General features: G+C 38.2%; 1 protein-coding gene across 1 annotated transcript in view; it reads left to right on the top strand.

The window, feature by feature from the left end:
* LOC114122069 (unc-112-related protein-like) overlaps positions 1–21,080 on the top strand; it is a 90,059-nt gene that overhangs the window by 66,702 nt on the left and 2,277 nt on the right. Inside the window, 9 exon segments of the mRNA XM_027984621.2 lie at positions 17,779–18,012; positions 18,102–18,337; positions 18,444–18,628; positions 18,706–18,916; positions 19,121–19,299; positions 19,364–19,601; positions 19,681–19,899; positions 20,805–20,997; positions 21,000–21,043. Coding sequence (XP_027840422.2) covers positions 17,779–18,012; positions 18,102–18,337; positions 18,444–18,628; positions 18,706–18,916; positions 19,121–19,299; positions 19,364–19,601; positions 19,681–19,899; positions 20,805–20,997; positions 21,000–21,043 — 1,739 coding nt within the window.

Genomic DNA, 21,080 nt, shown 5'->3' with positions numbered 1-21,080 from the left:
ATAAAAAGATAACTGGTGCAACGGCTGCAACGCGCGCGTGTATACCATTATAATAACGTATATAGTTATTTTATTATATTTTCACGATAGATTTTTTAACGAACAGTTTACACATCAAACATCTGACATTTAAAACGCTTGGCATTTGAAAACGACCGACCGACTACCCTTTTCCGAGAAGTCATGGCTAATCACCGAAATTATAATAATATTCTGCCTCTAAAACGCCGCTCCGCGTTCGTAGTTATTGTAGTCGTTTGCGTTACAAATTCGCGCATTTGGTAAAAACTGAATAAGCCTGCGGACCGGACTACTGCAGTATACCTATATAATAATACCGTCGCCACGACGACTCTGCCGAACTCGCAATGGGTCGTACGTATTATTATAATAGTATTGCAATATATATATATAATCATAATTCGCGCGTAAGTCCATCAATAACGATTACCCGCGCCTGCACAATATATTATACACACCGCACGCGCCGAATAATTTTAAGTCACTTTCGTTTAACTCGTTGCACGGGACCTCGCCCTTTACGCCGCGATGTAGGCCCTTTTGTTTGAAATCGCTTAGACTTTTTAATGTAGGTCAAACGCGACGTGCTGCGCCTTTATATATCGCAACGACGCACAAGTTCCGTCAATCGTCGCGCTGCAATATAATATATACGACATCGAACGTCGGCTGATGTCTTCAGAACGCGATTATAATATGTATAAACAGTAGGTAGGTACTCGTTACGTACGTCTTGTCGGCCGCAATAAGCGACATCATATCACCACATTTGAATGTATATAAAATGTCATTGTGCGTATTGCAACATTATATATACACCATATAATAGGGTGATTCACCGAGCACGCTCATACCCGCAGTTTAAAAAAAAAATTAACGATGAAATTTATTTAAAATCTGATTTTCGGAATTTTTAAACGTATACTTAATGACTTAGTGTAGGTATTTTTAAATGTTTGGGATTAAACAATCCCAAAAATTACAAACGTATACAAACGTATACTGCCCAACGAAAGTTCTGCTGCAGTGGTGATAAAAACTCATAAAAGTTCGATGTATCTATCTTCACTGCGGCAGGGATACTCCTTTTGTGTAATACAAATGATCGTATATGTGTATTTGAGAGTATAATAATATAGTCAACGAGCGTGCTCAATAAAAGCTCTAAAAAATCGATATTCGAATAACTGCGCTTATAATATTATCGAAGAATAGAAAAAGCAGCGGACTAGTATTTTTGGCCTCACGTAGGTAAATTATAGGCTTACTACGACACTGCTGGTCGGGTTAGGCGTGAATGCGCTCGATACACGCGACTATACGATGATGATACTCGAGTATTTTGTGTACGGTGTTTTTATTGAAACTTTTGACCGTTCTCAATTGTCGTTTTATCGTCGGCCTTATTATCCATTACGGCTCGACACCAAAGTCGTAATAATAATGTGAGATAATATATTATGTTATGCGCAATTATGTGGCTCGAGTGTTGACGTGCGTTGTGTTATTATACGTATAGGTACTTATGTTGTGTATATATTATATATTATACACGCGGCGGTGACACTCGAAGAGATTTAAGATTTCGACGATATTCTACGCGGGGCGGTCTTTATAATATATTATACGTTTTGTGTCGTAATATAACAAAGACAAAACGATAAAACATAAATAATGTAATAGAGACGTCGTTATATACATATATATTATTATTATGTATTATATATATGATGAAATGCGTACGCAAATTCGAGTGATCCGTATATTAAGTCGTAATAAGTGTATATAAACGATTTGGAGTGTTAAATCGGTTTTCAACCGCATGCATTATAATAACGATACGTTACGTATAACACTCGCCTAAATTATTGTTTTTTTTATTATTTTACTATAGTTTATTACCGAAGCGTTATTTTTATGACGGCTGGAGTGAGATAAACCTATCGATTTTCAAAATACCCTACATTAAACTCTGAATTGACTAGTGGGGGGCCATAGCGTCGTTGTCTCAATAATTTTTGTCGTTTAATTTTATTGCAAACATACAACAATTTTTCAATATATTAAACAAAAAAAAAAAATTGTATTTTGATAAGGTTACCCGAATATTATACAACATACTTGTCGCATTAGTCAAAAAAAAAAAACCTACTCCAAAGCGTCTAACTGACGTACCTCCCCGCTGTTGTGTATATTAAAATATTCAACATATTATATTATACTTAATTTGCATTAATTAACGCGTTGTATATGTGACATCGAAAAAAAAGTCGCGAAGACGGCGGGCGATATATCATTATTTTTTCGTGTCGGACTAAAGAAAAAAAATACGGTACCCTCTAAAACACGTTCATTGGATTTGCATTTTTCACAAACTGCGCGTTTAAAAATGAATAATAATCCATACCTATGCACATATTTTATTAACTCCAAAACGCTGTCTGGTATTCTTGGTGTCGTGGCCGCCATGTACCTATATATGGGTAATATAGGAGAATATATTATAATGTATTATAATATCTGTATTTCGCGTAACTATATAATACGTATATTATGTGTCTCGCAGGTACAGTCAGATTACATTATTATCACACATTATGTTCACATAATATTATTACATATACATCCGAAGCCGGCTAGTAAAACGTGAAAATAATGATGATATAATAATAATATCAATTTGCTCGTCGACAATGGCTTAAAAAATATTATTTTTTACGACACTTTTTGCCGCGTAGATCTATATAGGTAATATTATATATATATTATTATTATTATGTATAAACGACAATATGATAACAATGCGATTCGTTCGAGCCCGATTGTTGTCTATAATATAATAATAATAATAATAATAATAATAACAATATATATAATAGCGTTATCAATTTCCTTTTTATCGAACGAGAGTCAAGGACGTCGTGTCAATCTCTCGTCACGCTCTTCCGTTTTGTGTCTATATAGCTAGTATATGTACATATAAGTAGGTACGAATAAGATGTGTGAGAGTATATATATATATATATACAATAGTCTTATTGTCGTTGCCTGAAGGGTGGAGAAGGGTAGTACACTATAGGTGTATAGTCGAGTTCAGCGCGCGCGCCGTTATCAATCATCCTTAAATCGTCCCGCGATCGACGTTTTTTTAACACTACGGCGAACAGAAAGACGGACCGTCACACGTCTAAAAACCCATACACTACGACGGTATACAACTCACTATTATACGTATGTGTACACTCAACAGTCGCCGCCCGCACAATACGTTATTATATAATTGTATTATACTGCGTATTTTGTCATCGCATAAATTATTATATTATTAAAATATTATTGTCATTATCATATTATAACATTATCATTCATACAGGGACCATTGTGGTAAACTATTTTAGGGGTTGATTCAAGTCCGATCGTCTGCTGCGGGAGGATTGAACGCGGTAAAACGTGTACTCGTCAGCTTGAAGCGGGTAGTGAAATAAAATCGTTAGATTTCCATCGCGTACCTTTATGTTTCTATATAGGCGCAGTAACGAATTATTTTAAACCACACTTATACCCAGGACGATCGGATTTGGGGTTGTGAGGGCCACCCGGGAGGAGGGTTCCACTGCCCACGACTGTGAATAATTTTTTTGTCGGTTTTGGCGCATAGCCTGCTTAAAACGTATTCTAAAAATAACCACCGCGTACAACTACTTGCAGTTCAAGTAAATCCCGACGTACCTACCGTGCGTATGTTGTACAGTGAACAAATATATAATAAAGCTTGAGATCGGCGTACAAACGTTTCGGACATTTCACACTGAAACTCAACTCAATCAATAATAATATACCTGCCGACGGAAAAGTCATTCTAGAATTACATTCGACGAGCAACAAAAATCGCAGGACGAAAAATCGGTCTGCGGTATACATCGTAAAAAACGCTGCGGCGCGTGTCCTGCGGGCCATTGTGTGTGATACACACGTATATACCTAATTATCATCGTACGGCCGTAGAGTTTGCGAGCGCACGAGCCTATATATTCTTCGTACATTAAGGATAACAATAATATTGTGTATACGCGTTTCTGCGCACGGCGATTTTCCGTATCAATCAACGTCTCATTATATTATATCGTCGTGTTTGTAAGTTACAAGACCGTTATATATATTGGAGGCACGTGACGGAATAAAACAAAATAATAATAATAATAACGATAATAATATTATATTTAAACTTATATAAACACGTCGTGTACCGACGGCGAACGATTCGACCGCCAGCCATATATCGTATAATAATAATTATGGTAATTAATATTTTTTACAACAATCCGCGGTGTACTGCGAGAACACTGCTTCGGCGTATACATATCGCGTGTGTGTGTATATTAGGTATACACTGCAGCTCATAACCGCTCCGTTGTCGGTAATGACATTAATTATCTCCAAGGTCGTGCGGACGTACGGTTTTTTTCTCTCGCCACCGCAAATATTACAATTTTTTTTTCTTCTTTTTGCGTTTCGAATCGTTTTTTTATTTTTTTCATGCACGCTCGTCGTGTATGCTCGCGCTAGAGTAAAAATACAATACCTAATAATATTCATGCACAAACGGCGTCGAGCAAACAACAAGTCGTGTGTGTGTGCGTGCGATGTGTGCTCATATATACGACGACAATAATAATAATATTATTATGTACTCGCCAACGTATTACATTATACATCTGTCCGCGAAGGTAATAACCCAGTTTTAGAAAGCGCATATGAATTTTGTTTGTTCGAAATTTGTATATATAATAACATTATTGGCGACCGTTCAATATCGGCGGCACATCTGTCGCGGGTTTATATTTAAAATATCGTTATTATATTATCGTGTAATAATATAATATTATTGCTCGTGCGATGCGATGGTTATTGCCGAGCGCAGTCGATGTGCAGATTTTTATTCCCTCTCCCGCCGCCGACGAGTGGTCGGTCAGTGGCGTCGGAAACGTTCAAAATCGCGACGATTACTTGCGAAACTCGTTGCCAATATTTTTCGTTTTTTTTCCCCCCGCACGATCTCGTACGAGGTCGCGAGCGGTGTTTATGACGTACGTATCTACATGCGCCGGTCGCTGTAGACGAAATCGCGTCTATAATATATTATAACGTAATGCGCACAGAACTCGACGTGTGTGCAGACAGTAAAATATTATTATACGTATATTCCAACGGCTTATTATTAGCATTATCGTTCCGTTTGAAATTCGAAATAATAATACGCGATTCCAGTGAGCAACGATTATCATAAATTTATTCTCCTTATATCCTTATACGTCTTATAATGTACGCTGTTTATAATAATCCTATAGTGTGGCGTTTAAACTTTATACTTAGCGCCGGCGCGGCTTAGGCAACTCCGTGTCACATCGTATAATATATGCATAATATTATAACAATATTATATTATACGATATTAACAAACGCAGCGCCGTCCACGTCACGAAAACGATATTATATAACACGCGTTATATGCTGTTATGCGAATAGTATTATGTATCATATATTATTATTATAATATGTATAATATACGTACACCGCCGTTTTGCGGGCTATATAATATTATAATATATGCTTAAACGCGATCTCGCGACAGTCGTAGTGTCGCATAACATTACGTTTTAGGCCGAACCGTTTTCGCGTTTTAACTGCGCAGTTTAAAAAGAAAATAATTTAATTTAATTTTTTTTGAATGTACGTAGCGAAGACGTCGGGGACGAAATCTCACAAAAATCGAGTATAAATCGTATATAATAACGCATACGGTCGCGGGACGGCTCGTGTAATCGTCGTGATTTGTTTGCGGACGACCGCGTGCCGCCGACGTCATTATTATGCACCGGGTCAATGGGATTCCGCAACCGGCAGCAGCTATCCGAATAACTATCCGGCTTGTTACGACCATGTATTTAGCGCCGTAATGAGGCCATACAGAAAATGCTAAACGAGAATAATACACACACGCCGCGATGTGCGGTGGACGACGCCGACGTACATAATATTATCATATTATTATTATTATTATTATTATACTGTAATAATGCGCGTGTGATGTGTACGTCGGCGCGGACACGAAAATGTAACGCTTATTATTATAATATTATTATATTTTTTAATCGTTTATATTATGCTTCAGAGCCGGTGTTATAAGTACCTCGCTTCTCTATATTGCGGTTAGGCACACGGTATATACGACAAGCAGGTGCGGTTTGTAAAAATGCGAATTATATTGAATATTTCCCGTTAAATATAACGTATAAAACAACGATGTTTCGTGTTCTGTTTCGTCCGACGATTTGAACTCGCGGAATATTCAAAGTAATCCATCGGTGAAGTCCCGGCGATTATGATGTATCAATATTGTATGTTTTTCGCATTGTTCGAGGTGTTCGAAGATTTAAAAAAGAAAACATTTCAATCGGGTATCGCACATGGCTCGCGGGTTTCTTTAAATCGAGCCGCGAGTAGCGAAAAAACTGAGTCTATAGCGATCTAGAATAAACGATAGAGTAATATTTCTTAAAATTAATTTTTGCTCGCGACCGCCATTTCTACATGGTCAATAGTTGATTTTCTTACAGAGATTAGAAAAAACTAGGACATCATATACCGAGGTCTTTAAAACGACCTCAGCCTTGAGTTTCCGGTGCATCCGACACCATGGTTGTGTACAGTACAAAAATATTGCGTATAAAAAAAAGATGCGACACTGATCAGATAAATCTCGCGTGCTATATTATATGGTGGTAATAACTGACGGGTTGCTGCAAGTGCAGTGATGCATGTGATTAATTTCATATTTGGCCAACCAGAATAGTCTTACACGCAGGACGATAATGGTGTATAATAATTTTATATTATATTAATGGAGAGTTAGTTAATAACTAAATATGAGATTCTATTTGTATAAGCCGTGTGTAGAGATATTGTTAAAAAATGAAAACGTTTTAAGAATTTTTTTCCACGTTTAACCGGATGTCGTCTTTATAGATTTCTCCCTCTCCGGACATTTTACTCAGACTTGCTGTCGTCAAGTATTTCTACGGCTGTGACGTATAGTGCATATGCGTAGAAACATGGAACACGTGATTATATATATACGCGACATAGAAACCGCGTACACAGTGAAGACGACTGTGTTCGGCTAGAGAATTAATCCTAATCAAAATGATTAAACTGCGTATTGTTGTAGTCATTCTATTATTTAAGAAACCTACGACGGTCGTGGATCTCGTATATGCGATGAAACAAACGACGTTCTGTTGATTCACTTACAATCAATTTGTTAGCGTAATATAAGCGTATTAAATAAGTCGGCTAGGTAATGATTTTTCGACGTAGTAATAGGGTAATGCGCCTATATTAAACGACAGGACCGTAATATTATTTTATTAAGTACACACACATATACCTAATAATATGAATGACGTCTCATTGATCTCGTCTCTTGCTGCAGATGTCCTTTCGTCCCGTCGTAGTTATATATTTTCGAGAAGGGAAGCGATTTCCGTCCCGAATTATGAAGACACAGCAGCCACTATATTCATAGTTCGGTGTACAGTGTACATGAACAATAATTTCTCCTCGTACGAGTAAACGAACAAACTATTATTTAGAGCTCAATCACGGTCTGTCGTTAATCTCGACTCGGTGATTTCTATATGACCGATCACTTCAACTGATTAATCGTCCCTCAATTTAAGAATAATAGAGAAAACATAACTCTATACGTTTATCATCGTAATCCATTATAGTAGTATTGTTCTTCAGTCGATTTCTTCTCGACTCTAATTGAAGTCTTTTTACATTTTATCGTTTATAAGTACGAGTCTTGTGATTTAAACACTATATATTATAATATATAGTTGTGCAATGCATATAATATTCTCATTATGTACGCAATAATGCATATAATATACATATTTTATTACGTACGATTTCCAGTAAAACGAGAAAAATAAATTATAACCGGTGATGGATGCGCGTTACTTTATTATGTATGATATTAGTCTGTAGAGGTGCAGCAGCACTATTAATTGATTTGGCCAGCACCTCGTGTACAACATGTAATAAAATAATATTATAATAATTTATACTTTTATATTCGTTTAACGAACGAGGATATACACGTGTACGAACAATTATATAATATGTACTTTTTATTTTAGTTTTTATCGTCTGCGAATGTCAGGTATGATGGACAAAATAAAAAAAAAAATTGTAACTACATTTTCGTCGGACGGCCGCGTGTTATATTAATAATCGGATGACGCGCGCGCGTTCGGAGGCAAAAAATCAAAGAAAAAGAAAGAAAAAAAACGCGTTTCGCAATAATAAGTACACCTATTATTACCTGTAACAATGCTGCGCTGCACACTGCAGTGATGATTTATTATTAATGTTGTTTGTTGTTGTTATTATTATATTATATATATATTATAGTGTTCGGTTCGTCGGACGACTGGCCGGAAAATATTTTGTCGTTTATCGCACGCGAAACAAACACCGTTTCGGCTGGTCGCTCGCGCTTATTATTTTTTATTATGTACCTATATTATACGCGTATATGGTGGACGTAGTTAAATCCGAAGATAATCGCATCGCCGCCGCTCGCGCCTCGTGATATAATAATAATAATAATATACACCTACAACACGTTATATTGTTATATTTATAAATAATGCCGGGCCGTAATTATTATGATATTATATTATTATTATCTATTAGCGGCGGTGACCCGTCATTATATCATTATTATTATCATATACTACCTATAATATAATATCGTATTATGCGCACTGCAGTTTCACTCGTCTCTAGCCGACAGGCCTACCTCCATCCGCCCTCGACAGAAAAAAAAAACCACTTTGTTTATCCGTCGACCGTCACCCGCCGCCCGTTCCGCGGGCGAGGACTCTCCCGTCACAAGCGGCGCGTTTAAACACCGTCGTCGCCGTGGGTGGCTGCAGCGACCGAAGATCGAGACCGAGTACGTCGGGTCCATATAATATCATGTATATATATACATATAATAATAATGATATATATTTATTATTTATATGAGCGCAGGTATATTGAGACTCTAAACGTTCGTATATTATTGTTATTATATGTTTGCATAATATATTATTATTGTTATTATATATTATAATATCATGATATAAACCGAAAGACCGACCGTCGGCCAGAGTCCTGCAGTACAAGGCGGTCGGCGGTGTGTGTGTGTGTGTGTGTGGGGCTTAAGAAGGAAAAAGAGAAAAAAAGACTTTTCCCGCGAACAATAGGACGATCTCAATAATAATAATATATGACAATCGCACGCGCACAGGGTCTCCGCGGCTGAAACCGGTAACACTGCAGCGTGTGTGTACGTATATTATTATTATTTTAATGCCATGGCGACGACGACGTATAATATATACCTTAACGTACATTATTCTTGTTATTATTCGATATATATGCGTAGAATGCGGCCGGTGTGTTTATACGCCTCGAAAAAAGTCCACAATGAAGCGTTAGGCGCAGCGTATAGGCCGTATAGTTTGCAAATGATTTAAAAAATAATATAGGTACGCGTATGCAATTGTCTATCCGCACGCGCCACGAATAGGATTATTTTCGTTTCCGAGTCGCGAGCTGTGTTCACGAGACCTCACGAATATTATTAAAAAAAAAAAAAAAAACTATAAATCGTTATCGAAATGACGTAATTGCGGCGTACACAAACGTTCCTGACATTATCATCGTCGTCGTCGTCGTCGTATATCTCTGTAGTGCGTCTACAACTGCGTAATGTGTACCGGCGGTATACCGCGTATACCGTAAACGCGAGCTTGTAAGACGGAATTATTATGTGTATTGTATATGTAGGGCAATAAATCATTTGTAACGAGAAAATATCCCGATCGAAACGCCGTTTATCGGATTTCGGTCCGACGAGTGGGTTAGTCGGATTTCAAACGAAAATAAGTATAATCTCGTTTCTGTGCGCACATGATTTATCGTAACGTGTGTGTGTCGTTATAATACGATTCCATTCGAGTTATCAAATACCTATACACAGTACACGCGTCAACAATATACGATTTATCCATTGAGAACAATAACGTGATTCGAGGGATGATTAATGGGTGTACACGCGACGTGCGTAATCATAAAAAATAAAAACCATAGTATTAACGAAATAATAATGAACGCACACAGTCGATATAATATAATACGTACTCAAAACAACACGACCATATTGTACTGTTGCAGCATCATACTTTATAATATGCTTACAACCCTGCTGCCACCTACTCGCTCGAGTTTTTATTTTGTTTTTAATGCGTTTTATTCTTTTGCCATTATAATATTAAAATATATACAATAAGATGTCATTCTTCGAACGGGTTTGATAAAAAAAAAAAAAAATAATCATCATTTTCCACAACAAGCGTCGTATACACGTCGCGTTTTTAACTCGCATACTTTACGATATATACTATTTTGCAGTAGATGTAATTTTTTATTCGACCGATTTTTCATCGGCGCATAAATCGTTCCTCAAGCCTGTCTTACACAATATTTGTGTACAAATTAAACGGCTTCGTTGCAGTATATAATTAGTTTGTTAATTGTACATATATATATATACATCATAAGTGTATATGTATGAATGTATGCATGTTATTTTTACTCAATAGCCTTTCATTGCCACAACCAATTTATCGTGATGTAATACTCTGATATGACGTTATTTTTTTTATTTTTTTTTTTGCAAGTAATAAATAATTTCGAGGACGTATAAATTGTATTATTAAATAATGAGTAATGCGTTTTTACCATTCGCACATAATTTTTTAAACGCTTTTAAATACATCTACGATAATCTTCGAGTAATATTCCGAATAATTACTATTCGCCAGCAGTATGACATAGCATCTACGACGGATATAAAGTATAGGTATAGGTACACCTACTGTTATGACAGTAGACGGAAAGAAATTGAAATTTGAGACGCACTACAACTGCAGTATAATAAAAACATTAAATATTATTGCGTTTCCGGCGGAACTGTCGATAAAAAATAATAATCAAAATATAAAAAACGGCAAAATAACAACGCGTAAAACTTTTTGGCAGTGTGTCCGACATATTATATTATACAACTATACATAATACACAATGCACATTGCACTTTACATTCAATCGTAGTACTACGTGATATTTTGACATGGCCGAAAACGTATAATACGAGTGCAATATTATCATGCAAGACGTTCACGAACTACCATACTGTGTGCGCTCCTGTGAAGTCGCCGCTGACGGTTTTGCATACGAAAACGTCGCCGCGACCGTATAGAAATCGGCCGCGGTGAATCTCGCCAGGCCCATTCATGGTAAATCCGAAATCAAGATAACCGGGCACCCCCGCGGGTTCCTGACCTTTTCGTGGGAATATCGCGTATATAATATGATATTGCCGTAGAAATGTTTAGACCGGTCACAATAATAATATTATAATATTATATACCTATTATCGTGTGGACGCGGCGCAGATCCGACTTTATTGCTGTACGGCTGACGCGTACACAAGTACCTCATCGCTGTAAATTATGTATATAGAAGTAAATTTGACTTAAACCGTAAAAAAAAAAACAATGGGCGACCGCCAGCGGAGAACCGAGACGAGATAGCTAGGAGGTGTATGCGTACCGACTGTGGAATGAATAATAATAAAAATATATTAAAACGACTGCTGCTGCAGTTATTGTCGCGATAAATAACAACAACAACAACAACAATAATAACGTACACGATACATAACGAATATTGTATATACTTTTTCGTACCTGTAGTGACGGTTGAAACGATTCGGGAACCCAACGCGCTTTTCGTCTCTAAATCGTTTCCGACCTCCGACTTGGTACCCACATCGTACCGGGGCATACCCGTTCCGTTGAACGCGTGTGACTACGCATCGAAGTCGTATATTACGCGTCATATATATATATGTAATAATAGGGGGTATATGAAGTATTATTAGTTGGTCCATTGTGATAAAACCATAGTGAAAAACGAAATTACAACACGAAACTCGTTCGAGTTCCACCTACCTATACACAAATATGATTTCGTATAATATGTATTATTATATATATACAACGCCCGAAAACGAACGGCGTCGATATAATTAAGAGCGTATTGACATTTTTCGGAAACGCGCAGGGATTCGGTCTGAAACCGCAACGGCGTTCCGGTTCAGTAGTACGAGCAAAATATACGTATCGTATAAAGGCGTTTCACAGACGCACACACACACACGGCTGCGATTGCAAAGAAAATCGTAGTTCGTTACTGTGTCATTATCGAAAGGTTTTTTTTTTTTTTTTAACGGTCTATATTATATATTATATATACTCGTACACACGTAATTTATAACAATATAATAGTATCTAACAATAATGACGCATAATAACACACATCGCGTCTAATAATAATATAATGTCTGTCCTGTATACGGTCCCTTAAAGAAATCGCGAGCGGGTAGAAAATATAACCCACAAACGGTCCCGTTTTTCGGGGCGTGTGCGTGTTATTACGCTCTATTCCGTTGATTATCGCCGTATATATATATATATAATATTATTATAACTGCGTTCGATTCTATTTATTACGCGCGCGTGTGTGTGTATAACGCGTCTCCCCGCGCAACACATATTTTATCATCCCTTTTCCGGACCTTTGTGCGACACTATTCCTATAAGCGTCCTACATTCATTCGTTTCCACAGCCGACAAGTACGACGAATCACTACGGGCCTGTCGCTGCAGCCGGGCGACTCGCGACGATGTTTATTTATACAGCGCACTCGTCCCTCTGACGATCGGATAATATATCTCGCGAGGACCGTCACCGGCGACAGTCCCTCGTGTCCGCGGTCGTTTCCGTCGGTACGGTTCGAAATAATCGTATACAGGGTGAAAATCATGGCAGATCCGCAGATTTGGATCTCAATAGTACCTATAGGTAGTTTTTTCCGCACCTCTGCCGCGACTTGTTGAAAATACGAGCCGTTATAGCAGCAGAGAGAACGAGTCTCCAAAAAAAACCACCGCGCTCCGTCTCGTCCTGCGAGGTCGATGTGGTGACCTCTCCTTAACCACCTGCTTGAGGTGAACCATATGGGACTTTTGAGGACACATATCGCTTTTTTGTGACCGAAAAGTTATAATATACTTTAATACGTAATTTACCGTTTTGGAACCGGGCGGTCGTCGTTCGCGCTTTATCGAACACCCCGTATAATAAAATGCGTTTACAGACGTCGTGAATCAATCGCACAGATTATAGCCCGCGATGGGGAGCGCTAGTCGGACGTCCGGCAACACCGCGGTATACATTTACATTTATAAACCAATCGGCCAAATGACGAATTCGGTTCCGGTCGTAAATCGCGTATGATTCGTTCAAGGCCGACGGCGCGCAAATCGTATACTGTCATCGTTATTATTATAAATTTCCTATACCTATATATGATGTATTATATATTATATTATCGATCGAGTTATATCGTCGAGTACACATTTTTTCGCCGAAGCGGAGCGACACATCGTCGTCCGATCTATATAAATGCAATGCAAGTCAATGCTATAATAATATTACAGTATTACGTATGGTATATATACCTATACCTAGGTCCGCGAACGCGTCTTAAAAACTCCTCCTAACCTCGGTCGATGTGCATAAAACGCGTTTCGCGATGGCGTGGCAGTATGCGATATATCGTATACGTGTATACTGTACAATACCTATTCCCATGTGTATATATCATTGCATGTGACGTGTGTATATTATATTTTGTGAATTTATAAAGAGTAGCTAGGTATGTACTTTACCAAGGCTGTGGTCGCGCGAGAGGACGACGATGTTCGTTGGGTTTTTTCCCTTTATAATTTAATAAAAATAAAAAAATCACAACTTATAATATATATAATACATCGTATAATATTAAATAATAGTACGCCGGCAAGGACAACGCGGCTGCGAAACCGCCGGATTGACTCCCATATAAGGCCGGTCTCCGGGCAGCTTTCCCATTGGCCGGATCGCGCTCTCTCGCGACGATGACGATTATTATAACACGTTCGAGTCCTCGGAACGCTGCAGAAGACAAAAAAAGAAAGAAAGAAACCATCGCGATTTATTATATTACGCGAATATGTATAATATTCCGGACAATAACTACGTCTCTCGCGGGAAACCTTAATACTCGCCAGCGATATGTCTGTATATTGCATACTATTCACGGGTTGGTTTGGTGACGGTCAAAAGCCGGGCCGAAGGCGAGAAGTTTGGCTTTTATGGTTATGTGCGAGCAAAAACGTCAGGTTTCGCCTTCGATTTGACCTAGTCACGCCAACGTAAATCGCGGAGCACATCTGTAGCGCATCGTTTACACAAATATAAATTCATATAATAATATTATTTCATATGATTCAGCGTTGACGTCCGTAAATTTTAGTTTTTTCGTATATATGTACAATATTATAGTATTATTTCTGTTTGTCTTCTTTCGATCCGGAATCCTACATAGAATCTCTTATAAATTATAGTTATTAGAATTTGCCAGATGCGCCTGTATAAGTAGCCTATAAGTAAGCTTGTTGTTTTTCTCTCCGACTTGAGACTTTTGGGTCGATCGCGCGAGTAGTGCGTCTAATTTTTAGTTTGTCCAAATATGTTATCGCATTCAGATAATCTGATTATCTGATGTTTTATAATAGTAAAATAAAATATCGAAAAATGTCAAACTCGTCATATGCGTTTAAAAGAAAGGTATTATAAATATGGACGATATAATTATATATTTTATAGTTTATATATTAGGTCTGGTCGGCCGGGTGCAAAAATCGAAATAAAATATGATGACGGTTCGATCGAGTACAATCCACCCCTCTGGACACTTCCACAGAGCGTTTCCTATATAGGTTTGGTCGTATATCATTAGCGAATACGTTTAAAAACGATTCGACAATCAAAATTTGAAGGAAATCCATTATCGTGAATGAATCGAAAAACGCAGGACTATTACAGTGATCGGTTTAATACTTATAGACGTCTCGGACCACGCGATAATTATTACTCCGCGGGTATATAATTATTACCTAGGTTTATAATCTCGGAATGTAGCGTAGTTTCGGTTTGACCGTCCGGCCAATATTCACCACTGCAGACATACATTACAATGGTAATAATATAATAATAATATGCACTATACCGCGACGGCGACGGGCGGAGAAGACGCGCGAAACCGCCACGAAACGCAGAGAAAGTCCGCGGTGGCGGCTCGCCGTAGCTATGCTGCTCGCGCCGAGCGGCGGCGGTCGGTCGGTCGGTCGGTCGGTCGGCCGAACGAACGAAGAATTCAGTTTCCATACATGGCGTTTGCTTACGGTAAAATCGGCGGCAACGGCAGCCTCGCGCGCGCGACCATGTGTGTGTAAATTGTTATAAGGCGTACATACAATATTATTATTATAACCTTGCCGGACCAAAGACGTATTTTATTCCGTGTCACGCGGCAGGTTTTTTTTCCTTCGTACGATATTATGTATATATAGGAGGTAGGTACCTGCAATATATATATATATATCTCCAAAGCGAAACGTAAGTATATACGCCGCCGCCGCAGCTGACGCGATAAAACACATTATTATTATTTTCGTATACCTATACGAGTCGACGACACGAGACCTAATGAGGATGACGCATTATATATAATAATATTATGTATTGTTGTTGTATTAGTGTCGACGTGTCGCGATAAAATATTATTATTATAATGCCGCCATCGCACTGCACGCATATCGCATCCCCGCGTGCAGTTGCGAGGCAGCCTTTCACGACGACTTGCGCGGTTTTTCGCGAGCGATACAGACGGTCTTAGGTCCTCACGCCGTCGTTTTCACGGTGTGCCATTAAATATTGCGTGCCGTCTGCGGCGCCTGCAGCGGCGGCGACGAGACCGCAAAACCGCATATTGTCGCAATGCGACCGACGCGGTCGTCTCGACATGTCGGACCGCAGTCCCTCGTCGTGTGTTCCTCCTCTCGGATTACCGCCGGCGGTGTTCTGAAAAAACTCGAGTTCTGTTCTGCGGGTCACGACTTCTCGGGGCGTCTGATTTTAAAAATTTCCCGACGATACCGAACGCGCCCGATCAAACTCGAGTAGATATAATAAACAATGATAATCGTACACACCGCTGCGCTGTATAAAATCTCCGATTATATTATTGTGTGTTGTACACTAAAAAACAACCACATACCATCTGCCCTATTTGTTATTCCGTCTATCGGTTTGAAAGTCGACACGACCGTCGTATAATACAATATACATACCTACGCGCGCGCGATGTGTTTAATTAGGTTATCGTAGTTTATTTATGTACAATATGTATACATTGTACGGGTAAAAACCTATATTATTATTTTATACGCCGTGGCGTCTCGAGTATTCGCAAAGAACTGAATTTCGAAAAAAAAAAATAAACGTTTCGATCGAATTCCAAATAAAAGTGAAAAAAAGTACTGCTACAATTAAGTGTCTTTTCGGTCCAATCGAACTATACGAGCGTGTACGATGTTCCGAGTAGAAACAAAAACAATATTAAATTCGTTTTTTTTATATTATTGTTATTGAGGATTGTTTAATTACGTTCAACTGGAAAACGGTATGTACCTACCGAGTTCGACTCAAAAAGAATCTAACGCGTACATTCCACGGAGATAAAATACATTTTAATGAGTATTGCTCGGAATGTTGGGCTGTTTATGACAGTCTCACAATCGACGTATGATATATTCAGTCGAGAGAAGACTCGAAACATATGGAGCGTATTACTCATAAATGTTTAACGTGATGGGTCATTAAGCACAAAAATAAAAATCTTGGATTCTCACCTATCGTAAAAACGATGACCTCGGTGCACATGATAGCAATGAACGTTATTATTATTACGCCTATATATTGTTTTGAGCACGCCACGCAATTAATCGTCGATCAATTTGTTTTGAAATAAGTTTATTGATTTGCGCGTAAACAAATTTATTCCTATGTATTAGAATATCGCCGTATAGAATTCAAACGTTTACAATTGATTAGGCATTGAGTTACACGCAGCTGCGAATGTATTTTATAACCCTATTGTTTACAAGATATTAATTGAATTCGTTTGTGTCGACTCTTAAACTGCAGTGCAATATTATCTCTATTATGTGTGATATATAACTAAACTCAAACACAACCCATAAAAGGAAAAGGTATAATATACGTATTTCGTACATAAATGACCACGTATTATGTGCTTTTATAGTATCAAAATCCAATGTTTATATGTATATATAATAAATCTAAACTATTTATGTCGTAACCAATACAAATTAGATAGAAAATAATATGTATTTATAGGTGTACACTGTATGTATACATATATATTTGTTCAATTAGCGAATAACTGCAGTAAACGTTTATAATAATATATAATTACGAAACCAGATATTGCAGGAACCGGGTGACCACTGATTACACATAGGTACATATATACATAGTGAATCGTTTGGTTTTACAAATAAACACGAAAGACGCTCAATACGACAACATGAATACAATATTTTTTAGGCCAACTAACAAGTTGCAAAACTATATATTAATAAAACTGATTTTTTTTCCGCACAGATATAGCCATGGACTGGTCGGATCACGCTCTCTGGTGGCCCAACCGTAACTCGTGGCTTACCAGGACCCGGTCGACATTAGATCAGTATGGAGTGCAAGCTGACGCCAAGCTGCAATTCACCAGAATGCACAAAACTGCACGCATCCAGTTGCCCGACCTCCGGTACGTGGACATGCGCGTGGACTTCTCTATAAAAACGTTCAACGCCGTCATACAGATATGCAAAGAGCTGAGTGAGTATCTGATTTCTATTTTACCTACTACTTATGGTGCAGTGAATATTTATTTATTTACAAAAATGTATTTTTCGTTTCGCCATCAGATATCAGACACCCGGAAGAATTGTCCCTGAGCAAGCCACTGGAACCGTATCACCTGAAGCACAACATGAAAGAAATGCAATACAACGGTGGCCAAACGCCATCGGCTGACACCAACTCGTTCGCTGTCAACAGCCACAGCCCATCCGGCTCTACCGGAAGCCTCGACATGTCGTCTTCGCCGTTCATATGCGCTCCACTGAAACATCATTCTACGCCGATCAGTTCGCCCGTGTCTGTGAGTACCATAACTATGTTGAGTAGAATATCGAAAAGCTATAAACGAGATATATCTGTGCGTACGTATTTTACGGTTTTTTTTACTCTTTTTACTCATTCCACAGCAAAATGGCACTTGGAAGAAAGGATACAGCAAACCGGAAATGAACGGCAACGTAACGTCACTGGAAATGTTAAACGGCTCCCTCGATACGTCTTTGGCCAACAGCCCACTTTCGCTAAATCAAGAGGTGCGAAACAAAGTCTTGAAACCAAAATCACTGGTAGAGAAAGCTAGAATGAACGTGGCGTGAGTAGTATTTTAAAGCATATAATATATCATAGTAACGTCGAAAGTTACTTAAAAAGTTTATTTTTTATATACAGCTGGTTGGATTCGTCACTGTCGATCATGGAGCAAGGTGTCAGAGAATACGATTTGCTAAAATTACGGTTTAAATTCTATTCTTTCTACGATTTGAATCCCAGGTTGGATTCTGTACGCATAAACCAAATATACGAACAAGCAAAATGGAGTTTGTTGAGTGGTGAAATCGATTGTACCGAAGAAGAAGCTTTGATGTTTGCAGCCCTACAAGTACGTCACGATTAAAATATATTAAAATGATATCTATACATATAATATCCAAGTACTCTTATAGCAGTTGTCTACTGTGTATTATTGTTAACCATCATTAATGGCCTAAATACTTATTAGTGTTTTTCACAAATTTTCACTGGTCACAATGAAAATTTTTGTTGATATACCGCGTATAAATCTAATGTTACTTTTGGATTTCAGGTCCAAATAAATCTAAAAGCCAGTGTACCACAACCACTTATAGAAACGTCAGGCGGAGACGACGATATTGATGCTGCTTTGTCAGATCTTCAGATTACGCTTGAAGGGTTCCAGCCGCAGGGCAATGTCAGCAATTTGATCCATGCGCCAGAATTATCTGATTACTTGAGATTTTTAAAGTGAGTACACTTCGACTGGTTTGACATAAACCAGCATTATTCTAACTCGTGATTCCCTGTATAGGCCCAAAAAGTTTACACTGAAAGCGTTTAAACGGTATTGGTTCACATGCCGAGATTTGCATTTGCGGATGTACAAAACGGCGGAAGACGCTGAAGTCGGCGCACTTCCCGTGCACAGTGTCAGTCTGAAGGGATGCGAGGTGACACCCGATGTGAATATTTCGCAGAACAAGTTCGGCATTAAGTTGGAAGTGCCCAGTTCCGATGGCATGACCGAGATGTGTATTAAATGCGATAGCGTAAGTGCTTAGCTGCTACTAAATATATTTAGTGCGATAATAACTGACCGTGTAATCACTCTTCACCGTACTCGTATAGGAGGAGCAGTATGCAAAATGGATGGCTGCTTGTAGACTGGCAGCAAAAGGACGCCCGTTGTCCGATCACTCTTACGAGTCCGAAGTCAAATCGATCAAAGCGTTCCTCGAGATGCAACATCCATCGATCATTCAGTCACCAGTCATTAGCCCTTCTTCGTTGGACATCACAGTCGAAGATTACATACCACACAAGTTTTCCAGAAAACTCAAGGGAAAAGTAAGCACTACAGTCGGTGGTCACGCATGACACTTGGTCATAAAAATACCTACCTATAAACATAGGGGGGGGGGCATTAAATAATAAAGTTATTTTTCAACTTCATAGTTTTAACTACTATTATCTAGTTAAAAGTGCAATAACTCGACTTTTTCAGTTAAATTGCATAATAATACATTAAGCGCCATCCCCCACCCCGGGGCATGGCAGAAACCTACGGGTGCCCCATTAGAAATTCTGCCACAACACACACACGTGTTTCTCCCTACCGTTCCCAACCTTACAGTAATAACCGATTAAAAACCTAATCCATCCCCAATGGCCTAAGTTGCCGCAGGTGTATTAAAAAAAAAAAAAAAAAAAAAATACATTAAGTCAAGATCTCTATATTTATAGTTAAAACTGATTAATTAGATGTTTTTTATTTAATTTCAAATACCTTTACAAATAAACAAACAATATTAATGTATTAGTCAAATAATTTAGTAAAAACGTGTAATTTTCTAAACAACTATTACTCTAAAGTATGTAACAACTATAACAAGTACCTAACTATAAATTAGAATGAATTTTTAACGTTATGTTGAGTTATTATTGTTTAAAAGTTTCACAATCACTGTATCATATGATGACTTACGTCGTAAATATTTATAACAATGTATCAACTTTTTTTCGACTGAATTGGGTAAAAATATATTATTATAGTCAGTAAAAAAGAATATTTTGACAACTCCATACTAATAATTGAACTCTCTCAAAGTCGAATACATATTATTTTATCTGTTAGCTATATTAACTTCTTACTAAACGTCGACGACTTAACTGAACAAGTAACGGCTGACCAAAGTTAATTTTGTCATTAAAAAAAATATCGCCACCATATTGTAATATAATTTTTCGCGTAGATGGTCCAGCAGCGCATACTCGAAGCGCACGCTAACCTCAAGGAATTGACTTTGATGGAGGCCAAGATGAACTACATCAAAGCGTGGCAGTCGTTACCCGAGTTCGGCATCTCACTGTTCGTCGTCAAGTTCATGGGCCACAAGAAAGAAGAGCTGCTGGGCATAGCGTACAACCGTCTGATGCGCATGGACATCGGACCGGCGATCACATAAAAACATGGAGATACAACACGATGAAGGTGAGTTTAGCGATAATAAATATTGTGTTTTCGATCA

The sequence above is a fragment of the Aphis gossypii genome, chromosome X, assembly GCF_020184175.1.
Source record: "Aphis gossypii isolate Hap1 chromosome X, ASM2018417v2, whole genome shotgun sequence".
NCBI lineage: Eukaryota > Metazoa > Arthropoda > Insecta > Hemiptera > Aphididae > Aphis > Aphis gossypii.
This window is presented reverse-complemented; position numbering and strand designations above follow the sequence as displayed.